General features: G+C 49.2%; 1 protein-coding gene across 2 annotated transcripts in view; it reads left to right on the plus strand.

Annotated features, from left to right (window-relative positions):
- Positions 1–12558, plus strand: part of LOC123750434 (serine/threonine-protein phosphatase 4 regulatory subunit 1) — a 365399-nt gene that overhangs the window by 64274 nt on the left and 288567 nt on the right. For both annotated transcript variants that reach the window (XM_069311602.1, XM_069311603.1), the window contains exon 3: positions 6120–6363. In XM_069311602.1, the coding sequence (XP_069167703.1) occupies positions 6120–6363 (244 nt within the window). The remainder of the gene's footprint in view (positions 1–6119; positions 6364–12558) is intronic.

A 12558-nucleotide genomic window follows, 5' to 3' on the forward strand; every position in this document is an offset into this window, starting at 1 on the left:
GAGAGGGGGGGGGGGGAGAGAGAGAGGGGTGAGGGGGGGGAGTAGAGAGGGGGTGAGGTGGGGGGGGCAGCTGCTCCACACTGGCAAGAATGCATGGCGTTGCATTTCCTTCTGATAATTTGTCGTCGTTTGGACCTATAATTTAGTTCTCCTGCTTTCGAGGTTTGCTTTCGTACACGGTTCGTTACAACATGGGCCAGACTGAGACGAGGGCAACCTGGACAAACTGGAGAAACGGTGTAGAAAATGGCTACTGAAGTTTATCTCGGGTTAAGGTGCCGTACCAACCACACTGTAGTGGATATGTGGGCGTGCGGGCAGCTGCAAGCAACAGCCTGTTGGACCAAGTTATCACTAAGAACTCTTTGACCCGGCCAGGATTCGAACCCATGCCGTCCAGGATCACCCCTAAACGTACACAGTAGCGTGATCACCGCACCAATGATCGCCACCAATATATATATATAAATTACACAAGACAAACAATAAGCAAATTACCGAACATTGTGAGGGCTAAACATATACATTTCTAACATAACACGCAGGGAGGTTGTCCCGGAGTTTTCAGCATATAACATAAGAATTGGCAAAAGGCTGACGATGCGTAAATTATGGGTTCGACGGCGTCGACCAGTGGGTTCGACTCCCGGCGACGGCTAGATTGCTTGGTTATCATCTCCCTTGGAAGTAAAGGTCTTGCTGCTACACGGAATTGGTGGCAACAATGATAGCGTTGAGGGGTGAGGTAGCGTGAGATTAAGACGTCTCGCTGTCACCTTAATGATTGTGTTTTGAAAATGTTTAATCGTTTATTAATGGGCGCGAATATCAGGAGGGTTGGCGGGGGGGGGAGCTTGACGGGGTGCAAGTTGCAGGGCTTGACGGGGTGCAAGTTGCAGGGGGGGAGCTTGACGGGATGTAAGTTGCAGGGGAGAGGGCTTGACGGGGTGCAAGTTGCAGGGGGGGAGCTTGACGGGATGTAAGTTGCAGGGGAGAGGGCTTGACGGGGTGCAAGTTGCAGGGGGGGGAGCTTGACGGGATGTAAGTTGCAGGGGAGAGGGCTTGACGGGGTGCAAGTTACAGGGGGGAGCTTGACGCAATGGCAGTCGTTGGAAGGTTGCGGGCTCGGTGCAAGTGGGTTGGGGAAGGTTATCAGGTAGTGTCTGGGTAATGGGTCTCAGTACCCCCATCACCGCCTCCTACGGGTGGTTCCCATCTCTAGTAAATTGTCCCGCTTTGATTATCGATCTTCCATCTGGCAGCCGTGAGAGTGACTGACCCACATCCCCGAGCCGGCTGGTAATTGTTCCATTTTCTGCGTAAAGGTTCAAACACATTCAAGTGAAACATGGAATATCGTGTCAAGTGTGGTATCCGGCGTACTATTCCATATATAATTACAATTTTTTTTATAATATAAATTAATATTGTTATGTTGATGTTTTTAGATTCAGCCCCAGATTTAGTGAGTCCGTAGTGGACTTACCTGGCACAGGAAGAGTGGCTGTAACTGTGTGTGTAGTGTTATATATTGTGGGTTTATGTATAGTTAAATCTAGATTAGATATTTTGGTTTAGGTAGTGTTCACACTAGAGGCTGAAGGTGAAGGACGCATGTGTAGAGTCATATAGCGTCGAGTGTGGGTCAGGTGGACTACAAGTCCAAGTACTGGGTGAGTAGAGTCTTTGTAGTCAGCATTTGACTGGTGCGTTGTGAAACTCACACAGCCCTTGTTGGTGCTGGCCTGGTGTATACATGGTCCGAGGCTGCTATAGTGAACACAAGTCTGAGCCTTGCGCGATCACACTCTAAAATGACACTTGAGTTAAAAGTAGACGATAATTAAATGGATACCTAATTGTGTAGGTATCTATTGAAGTTAAATTTAAGGTAAATTAATTTAAGCAGCATCATGTAAAAATATTTGATATGTCAACATCTCTGCAATCACTAATCAACATCAAAGAACAATACCAGTAGTTTGGGAACAACAATTCTTGCGGGTAGACGCGTGTGTGTGTGTATGTAAGAAGCGAGACACTCGACAAGAGGTTGGTGGAGGTCTTCACAATAGAATAAGGTTAGGTTCCTATACTAAGGGTGATAGAGCCAAACCAAGTAACACTGGAGGACTTTGAGATACCAGAGGCAGAGGAGAGGAGGCACCTGCTAGACTTTTGGGGCCAGATACTATATTACCATGGATGCCAGCAGCATCGGAAGCGTTGTGCTGGCTTCTTACTTTCATATACTGCATAAAGTCACTGGAAACGTGACAACTAGAGTTAGAAGACAGCCAGTGTAGTGCCAGTACAAAAGACGAAATAGACATTTAAGCTTTAGGCCAGTCAGTGCACGCCATGCAAGGTGAATGAAACAATCATATGAAAGAGGCTAGTACAATATCTGGTGATCAGGGATTTTGTAACAATATCACCATGGGTTCCGAAATGCCAAATCCTGCCTCACAAACCATATAGTTGTTTGAACGGTTCTGATCCCTGACTGAGATCAGACGAGATAGAGAAGGGTGGGCGGATTGTATACTTTTGACTGAAAGTCTTCGACACATTATCTCACAGAAGACTAGTGCACAAAATGGAGAAACAGACAGGAGTGGCAGGGAAGGTACTCCGGTGGATAAAGGAGTACCTTTGCAACTAAGAAGAGACCTTAGCGTGGCGTCCCACACGGGTAAGTATTAGGGCTACTCCTATTCTTAATCAAACCGAACAACCTACCAGAAGGGATAGACTTCATCTTTGTTCCCTGATTATTTAAAAATGAATAAATAGGATTAAAAGCTGAAAATAAAAATGGTCCCTCTAGTGTCTACAAGTGTGTAACTCATGCAAATGAAGCTATGTACGGTGAACACGAGGCTGGACATAAAGTACTATACGGGAGGAAAGTCCGCCATTGATATTACACCCAACTTTTCATCTGAAACCACATCAAATGAATATCATCAGCGGCATACCTAAGGTTGGCTGAATAAAGACCTGTCTCTCAGAATCTAAACAGAGTCGTCCAGGATTTTGTACACTTTTTTCAGAACAGTTCTGAAGCGCGCGGCTCTACCTTGCGGATGGTTACCTTGCGATGATTTCAGTACTCAACGGTCCCCGCGGCCCGGTCCTCGACCAATCCTCCGGGTTGCTGGCTGGTCAACTAGGCTGTTGGACGCAGCTGCTTGCAGCTGACGTATGACTCACAGCCTGGTTGATCATGTATCCTTTGGAGGTGTTTAAAAAGTTCTCTCTTGTACATTGTGAGGGGTCGGCCAGTTTGCCCCTTATGTATAGTGGAAGCGTGTTGAACAGTCTCGGGCCTCAGGTTGGTAGAGTTCTCTCTCAGAGTACCTATTGCACCTCTGCTCTTCAACGGGGGTATTCTGCACATCCTGCCATGCCTTCTACCCTTCTTATCTTGTTAAATACAAAACGAAGCTGGAGAAAGTTGAGAAGCATGTACTAGAGCTGAGAGGGATGAGTTATCAGAAAGGCTGAAGGAGTCAAGCCTCACGTCACGATGAAAATAAACAGGAGTGGGAGACACGATTACTACATACAAAATACTGAGAGGAATAGACGAACAGAAAAGGACATCATTTATCATGGGTAGTACACGAGCAAAGGGACACAGATGGAATATAAGTTCCCAAATGAGCTACCCATTAAGAAGATTTTTTCAGCGTGAAGAGTGTGAACAAGTAGAATTCGCAAAGCAGTAAAATTGCATAGTAGGAGTCCCCACACAGCTTGAAATATTGATCTGACAGAGCCCAGTTGGGTATGGCATGTGTACACCGGTGGATATAGGGTTGAGTAGGCGGGACCAGAGCTGTGGCTCATCTCACCACAAATGCTACTAGGCGCTTACAAGGTACAGTCATTTGTGTGGTAGGAAGGAGTTACTGGGTACAGGTCGGCCACCTTCCAGTACACGTCACCATGGGTGAAGACCTCTCAACACTCACTCACTGCGGCTAGGGTGTCCATATGCCTGCCAGGTTACGGTCACCACCACCACAGTACAAGAAGACGTGTACACATTGTGGACCACTACTTGACTGAAACAGGCTCCAGCCAATCACAACTAAATACATTATGAAACCAAAGTTATTTCATAAGGTTTGTTCAACTCCAATAGCACTAATGTCCATGAAATATGATGATAATAATAATAATAAAGTAAACGTATACATAATGACACGGTAAAAACTTTGTTGTACCTTTGAATTGGAAGACGAGGAAATGATAATAATCCTGCCCCCACCAGCCCGGCCCAGCCACCCAGCTGTAAATAGTTTCCGACAGGAAGCCTGTACTTAGCTTTATCCAAGTCCCCCCTAGGCCATATACTGCCCTTCCCCTCAGGATGCAACCCACCATAATTGTCTAAGGTTCGGGCTCTTTACTGCCAGGTGAAGAGAGGCATCAGGTGAAAACAAACGGTCCCAACACACGCTTATTAAACTCTGGAGCGTGAGTTGTCAGCCGACAAAAGCTGCAACTGCTGTGGTTACCGCTGCGAGGAGTCTGTGTTGTGTGGCTATATCTCGAGGTTGACCTTGGCAACTGATCCTTAGACATACGTAAAGAGGTCAATAATGGGTGACTGGAGGGCCGTGTGGAGGCGCAGTGGTCTTCACGGCTCCCTCACACCCGCTGGCCAGCTCGCCTCCCTCCCATAAATTAATTTATTAGTCTACTGGTTTCTCGTTTCCTCACTAAACTTGGTTTATTGTATCTTTCTCCATTTACTCTTCTTTTTGTCGTGCGCTTATGGAGCTCCCTCTCCGGTCTTGGCTTATGGAGCTCCCTCTCCGGTCTTGGCTTATGGAGCTCCCTCTCCGGTCTTGGCTCGTGGTCCTTCACCGGTTGTAATTTGCTTCTTCATTTTGTTTCTGTATTAATATTGGCGCTATTCTTTCACAGTTACCTACTCGCTCGTGTTATTCACCCCCCCCTCCATCATTACTCCCCCCCCCTTCTCTTCCCTGCCTCCAGCTTCATTTTAAACCCTCCCCCCCACCTCGCTCGCTCCTCCCCCCTCCTTACTCTCTCCTCAGTGAGGGGAGAGAGAGGTTTCGGAATCTCTTCAGTTTCCCCTCGCCCTGCTCCTACAGGGAATGTAGGCCCACCTCCCCCCCCCCCCCTCTCACTCGTATAGCTGAGCCTAACAGCAGTAGGCTCTGCATGGTCAGCCTACGGTGGATGTTATCCAGGGATATGGTTGGCCATAGTAATACGGGGGCCAGACTAGGATGGTGTAGGGATTGGTGAAGATTAAACCATCCAAAGGGTGGCACGGGCATGAATAGCCCGTAAATGGCCTCGTGTGAGTGGGGTTGGGTATATATATCCAAGCATTTTGTTCCATTTTCTCTTATGCGCGTTGATGTACGCGAATAATGAAGTATATATGCTCAAAGTGTGAAAGTTTTCTTTATTTTTGAAGTCGTTGGGGAATTTGTGTGGGTGTACTCACCTAGTTGTACTCGCCTACTTGTGTTTGCGGGGGTTGAGTTCTGGCTCTTTGGTCCCGCCTCTCAACCATCAATCAACAGGTGTACAGAGTCCTGATCTGATTCCTATGTGTGTAATTACCTAAGTGTAATTACCCAAGTGTAGTTACAGGATGAGAGCTACGCTCGTGGTGTCCCGTCTTCCCAGCACTCTTTGTCATATAACGCTTTGAAACTACTGACGGTCTTGGCCTCCACCACCTTCTCCCCTAACTTGTTCCAACCGTCTACCACTCTGTTTGCGAAAGTGAATTTTCTTATATTTCTTCGGCATCTGTGTTTAGCTAGTTTATATCTATGACCTCTTGTTCTTAAAGTTCCAGGTCTCAGGAAATCTTCCCTATCGATTTTATCAATTCCTGTTACTATTTTGTATGTAGTGATCATATCACCTCTTTGATGTGTGTGTGTGTATTTGTGTGTGTGTGTGTGTATTTGTGTGTGTGTGTGTGTTCTACGTTATAATATTTTTAAGAATTAATATTATATATTTTCGTAAGTGTACAAGTCCGTGTAGGTCATGGAAGAAATAACATAATTATGTGTAGTGACATTTTGACTAAATTGTTTTATCTTTTGACCCACCAGATGGGAGCGGAGGCGGCGGCGAGGGACCCGCCATGGGCATGGGCGGTCCTGAGGGCATGGGCGGCCCAGCGTCCTCGGGCGGCGAAGGTAGCAGCGACGAGGAGGACGAGGAAGAGGAGGAGGAGGGAGGAGGAGGGGGCGGGGTGGAGGAGGAGGGGTGTGGCAGCGGGGAGGAAGATGCCACCTCCGCCACCCCCCTCGCCCGCCTCCTCAAGTGCGCCCACTCCGACAACTACTTCGACAGGTAGGCTGTTCCACCTCTTATTTCTAACTTGATTACGCGCCACTTTGAACCTTCCGTGTTGTGTCTTGTACCGTGAGTACCCAACTACGTGTTCTTCCTGACACGTGATTGGCCAGGCGGGGCTCTTGATGTTATGGAACGATGAGTGACCTCTGTCCCTTCCACATGATGTGTGTGACCTCTGGTCTGAGTGCTGAGGTGCCGGAAATGTGGTGAGGAGGGGGGGGCTGTGTGGGGAACCAGTATGGGTGTCGTTCCGCTGCTGTGCTACCAGCTTCCCGCCCGAGTAGGCCAAGACGCATCTTAAAGCTGCAGTGGCTAGCAAGCTTGAGTAGTGAGGAGGGGGGGGGGAAGTGGGGGGGTTAGAGAGGAGGCAGAGAGTAGCGTAGCGGTGTTAGAGGTGGAAGAGGAGGGGGGGTGGGTGTGTGGCTTTTGTTACTTGCCACAGCCCCCCCCCCCCCCCCCCCAACACAAGGCTGGACTTAGAGCTTCTAGGTTGATACCTGGTTGATGGGGTTCTGGGAGTTCTTCTACTCCCCAAGCCCGGCCCGAAGCCAGGCTTGACTTGTGAGAGTTTGGTCCACTAGGCTGTTGCTTGGAGCGGCCCGCAGGCCCACATACCCATCACAGCCCGGTTGGTCCGGTACTTCTTGCAAGTGCCTCTTCAATACATCCACCTTCGTTCCGGCAATATTTCTAATGCTTGCTGGGAGGATGTTGAACAGCTGTGGACCCCTGATGTTCAGACCTCTGATTGTACCTATGACACCTCTATATGACAGGTGTGTGGTGTGGTTGTAATGTGGGCTGGGCTGACATAGAGAGCGTGCAAAGATCCTTTACCGCTAGAATCCACTCTTATAAGTCATCTTAATTATTAGACCGATTAAAAGTTCTAAATCTGTATTCTCTGGAGCGCAGGCGAGAGAGAAACATAATAATCTACACGTGGAAGATATTAGAGGGACTGGTTCCAAATCTGAACACAAGAAATACCATCACATGAGACCAGTAGGCATGGCAGGATGTGCAAAATAGCCCCACTAAACATCAGTGGTGCCATAGGAACAGTGAGGGAGAACTGTCAACATCAAAGGCCCCAGACTTTTCAACACTCCCGCTACACACAAGGGCCATAACTGGCCGGCCTCTCGGTGTTCAAAAGACGAAATCGATAAATACTTCCAAAGAATACCTGATCACAACCAGGCTGTGACTCATACGTCAGGCTGCGAGCAGCCGCGTCCAACAGCCTGGTTGACCAGACGACGTAGGTGATCCAGCAGAAGATATTGATATAGTTAATGGTAATGAGAGCACTGTGGCCCCGCCGGAAGATGAGACCATAGTACCAAGTTGATGAGACGCAAAATTACGTCAATGAAATGGAACGAGATATATATATAGAAGTAGCCTTGTTTGAATTGTCAAGTTAAGCTGTACACTGAGAATATGGTTAGTAAAGAGAAGGAAAGGGGTAGGGTGTGGGTTGGAGGTGTAGGGACGCTCTTGTATTCTATCTACATGTCTTCATTCTTTTATCTCCATCACCTATCTTTTACCACCCCCCTATCTCCTCCCTCTCTTCTCCTCCCCCTATCTTATCCACCTCCCACCCCCTGTCTCCAAGTACTTACTTAACCACCCAACACATCTACCACAATGAATTAGCTTATCAGTGTGAGATAAAATGAGCAGGTGGGTTATCTGTGCACCTCTCCCCCCAAGCATATTTTATCAAGAGGAATTATATAATTTTATTATATAGAGGAAGTATAAAGAAAGCGCCAAGCCATTACGACTATTTAAACACTTGGAAGAGATCAGGATAAGGATTTGAGATGGCACCGGGGGGGGGGGGGATGGCGTCTAACCACTTGAACGGTTGGGGATTGACCTGCCTGAACATAAGAATAAAGGTAACTGCAGAAGGCCTATTGGCCCATACGAGGCAGCTCCTATTTATAACTACCTAATCCCACTCATATACTTGTCCAAATCACATTGGAAACAATCAAAAGACACCCCACCACGTTACGCTGTAATTGGTTGCACAAATCAACATATATGACGGGAGACATATACCGTCATATATGCCGGTATAGCGACCGGCTGACATATACCGACCGGAGACATATACCGTCCAGCCCAAGTGGTTGGACACAACGTTGTGCTGGTGGCCTCTGTCCCTCTTCTTACTCCAATCGATTCTTTACGCGCGGGAGCAGACCGTTCTCTTGACTTGCTACTATATACCAAAAACAAATCCGTATTTCGCCTAACCAGAAATGCACGAACGTCAAGCCACCCACCGACTATAGAAGTCAATTCATGACAAAAAAAACGTAAATATTATAGTGCTTTATTGTTACTAATACATGACACTTTTAATGCATTTGTGGATGCTGTTCAAAACGCGAGACATTAGGTAAGAGGGCGGCGGGTGGTGGGTGAGAGCAGGCCCTGGTTGACCGTTAATGAGGGCATTGTATGTGCTGTAGAGGTGGACACACACAGGTATAACCCCAGGCCAGTTGTGTGCCCGTCCTGTGTGGGTATAGTGCCCCACCAACACGCGGGCGACCAGCGGGGGAGAGCAGATTTACAGGACATGAGATAATGAAGCTTTGTGGTAGACGGTGGGCCGCGGCGAGGCTCCTCTTGATGATAACTTGGTTCTGCCGTATGCGCCATCCACTATATTTTCCACAGGGGGCAGCGTCCAGGAATGATATCCTTCCCCCCAAGCCAATATTTACTGGCCTGATGACACACACCACGACTTTCTGCCTCATTATTAACGACAGCGTGAAGGCCATTCAGCATCATGGCCGCCACAATGAATTCTTGAGGTTATCTTGAGATGATTTCGGGGCTTTAGTGTCCCCGCGGCCCGGTCCTCGACCAGGCCTCCACCCCCAGGAAGCAGCCCGTGACAGCTGACTAACACCCAGGTACCTATTTTACTGCTAGGTAACAGGGGCATAGGGTGAAAGAAACTCTGCCCATTGTTTCTCGCCGGCGCCCGGGATCGAACCCGGGACCACAGAATCACAAGTCCAGTGTGCTGTCCGCTCGGCCGGCCGGCTCCCTATTATTATTGGGTTTGCAGAGAGTTAGGTGGCCCACGACGACACCTGGCGATAGTTTCCTCTAACTACACGACTTTTGTTAGCGCGCGAAGGCATGGCTAACTTCATCGATAATAACAAAATGATTATTTTGGATTGCACTTGCTATTGGAAGTTGAGTGGAGATGGATAAGGTAAGTGTGTACTCCAGACTACGGCAGGGCTCTGGCCGCCAGATACTTACTCTGCTCTCCACCATAGTCACAGACGGGTAAACATTAGCCTCAGTGATCATTCACTTTACCCTTACAGGTAAATAATACTGCACCGTGTAATGGGAATATTTTGAAATATCTATATATATATACTCTGCCATCTTTTTTTTTCTTTTTCTTGTAACTTACACACGGTGCAAGTGTGTAAGTTATCCCATGAAGAGGAAATTCTGCCTCTTTCCATGTAATATTATCTCCCCTTCCCCCCCCCCTTACCCTCCCCCCCCCTAGCCCTTCCCCCCCCCTTACCCTCCCCCCCCCCCTAGCCCTTCCCCCCTAGCCCTTCCCCCTCCCTAGCCCTTCCCCCCCCCTAGCCCTTCCCCCCCCCTAGCCCTTCCCCCCCTAGGCCTTCCCCCCTAGGCCTTCCCCCCTAGGCCTTCCCCCCCTAGCCCTTCCCCCTACCCCCCTAGCCCTTCCCCCTACCCCCTACCTCCCCTTGCACTCCCACCCCCCTACCTCCCCTTGCACTCCCCCCCCCCCTTTTTGCACTCCTCCCCCCTTGCACTACCTCACTTTCTGACCTGTAACTGAGGAGGATAATATGAAGTGTTGTCCTTCCCACAGGTGAGTTGGGTTGTCCTACGGGTGTTACGCCGCCGCCGCCGCCACGGTAAGTACCTGCTGTCACGGCTGTGCTCGTGCAGTCATCACAGTCAGGTCTCCCTCGACACCTTTACTGTTGACCCTCGCCGGAGCTGTGCCCAACAGCTCCTCTCTCTCTCTCTGCTCCTCCTGTCAGCGAGGCGGTGTCATATCACCATTGATTTTGTTAGTGTTATTGATGGTGTGTTATGGTGGGCCGGCGACGGCATTATTGCGGCCAGGATTGGCCAGGAGGAGGAGGAGGGTGTGGACGGCCGGGTTATATATACAAGCTCACAAAGGTAGGAACTCTGCCTCGCCACGCCAATGCAAAAACAAACTTCCGCCTAGAAAAACTTGATAAATCACCCGTGTTAGGGTGAGCTTGGGGATCTCCTGTGGGCGTCTGTCTGTATCTCTCCTCTCTCCCATCCACTGTCTCCATCCCTGCCCTCTCCCACATCCCCTCCCATATCCACCCTTTGTTTCCCCCTACTTCAATATTGAGATATTTTGTGCTCCCGTGAATTTTTTTCCCTCAAACCTTTGGTGTTTATTCAGATAACTCTTTCAGTTAGCGTTTGTTTCTTTGATGCTTTTGTCCTTGTGATCCGCAAGTGTGGAGTGCAGAGAGTGCGCCCACACAGTGTGGAGTGCAGAGAGTGCGCCCACACAGTGTGGAGTGCGCGGAGTGCGCCCACACAGTGTGGAGTGCGCGGAGTGCGCCCACACAGTGTGGAGTGCACCGTAGTACACAAATCATTCTTGTATGTGCATTTTTGGCTGATAAAATCCACACTGGTTATTTTGTCGTCTGTAATTGTTTCTCAAGTTCTTCACACATGTCTTCAGTGATAATTACATAGTAATAATTACTTTACCTACCTCGTCTATCTCACCTTTTGAGTAGGATGAACAGCTCCATTACATCCTGCCCCCCCCCCCCTTCCCTTCACTCAGATAGTCCTTCACTCTGCTGTAGTCCCCATGTTGTTCCTCGTCTTCCATAATGTTCATATTACTTCGGTTAAGTCTCCCCTTGAGCTCCATTATGTATCCTAGCATGATATTACGCGGGTGGCTGGCTCTAAGGGGTATCTTGTACTTTATATTTGGTATCTTCCTCGTCTGTGTTAATACCTGCCAGGTCTACTGTGGCTGGTGGGCCTCTTCCTCCGTGGTGGTGGTGGGTAACGCGTGCACGGGTGGTGGATATTGGGGGAGCGCGTAGTGGTGGTGGTGGATATTGGGGGAGCGCGTAGTGGTGGTGGTGGTGGATATTGGGGGAGCGCGTAGTGGTGGTGGTGGATATTGGGGGAGCGCGTAGTGGTGGTGGTGGATATGGGGGAGCGTGTAGTGATAGTGGTGGATATATGGGGAGCGGGGAGCCATATTGGAACTAAACCTGGGAGCTGTGAATGACTTGTCGACACCATGGTGGACCCGGTCGGCCGAGCGGACGGCACGCTGGACTTGAGATCCGGTGGTTCCGGGTTCGATCCCGGGCGCCGGCGAGAAACAATGGGCAGAGTTTCTTTCACCCTATGTCCCTGTTACCTAGCAGTAAAATAGGTACCTGGGTGTTAGTTAGCTGTCACGGGCTGCTTCCTGGGGGTGGAGGCCTGGTCGAGGACCGGGCCGCGGGGACACTGTAGCCCCGAAATCATCTCAAGATAACCTCAAGATAACTAGCTACGTGCCGCTAAAAATGCCCATCATACAGGATGGTAGTCATACAAAGGCATGTGGTCAGTAGTCTAGTCTACACTGACAAACTGTGGCTGCATTATGAGGATATTGTCAAGAACGTGCGAGTTAATAAAGTGATTGCAAGGCTTCAGGTACCTCATGCCGAAGAGTTTAGAGGGTGTGATAACTGGGTATTCGGTAATGTAGTGTGCGAGATCTTGACAAAGTTCCTGCCTCACAGAGTTTGTAACCTGGAGTGCTCAGGATTGGGAGATCCGTCACCGGTAGCCACCTGCCACAGGTAACTGTAACCCCAACCTGACCCTGGCAACCACTGTGTCGTACAGTCTGGTGGACGATTGTGCTGCCCCATATACACAAGTTTCCGATCAAAAGAAATCATAGCGTTTTATATTGGTGCTTCCAGGCCTCTCAGAGTCAGTAACTTCTCTCGTATTAGACTAGTGTTTATGGAGGTGGTGATGCATGGGTGGTTGTGTGGGTGGGTGTGTGGGCTGCCCTCCCCCCTGCCCGCCCACACCCTCCTCCCTGTTGGCCAGCCCACTTCCTGCCACGCC

Source organism: Procambarus clarkii, chromosome 70 (genome assembly GCF_040958095.1).
Source record: "Procambarus clarkii isolate CNS0578487 chromosome 70, FALCON_Pclarkii_2.0, whole genome shotgun sequence".
Lineage (NCBI taxonomy): Eukaryota > Metazoa > Arthropoda > Malacostraca > Decapoda > Cambaridae > Procambarus > Procambarus clarkii.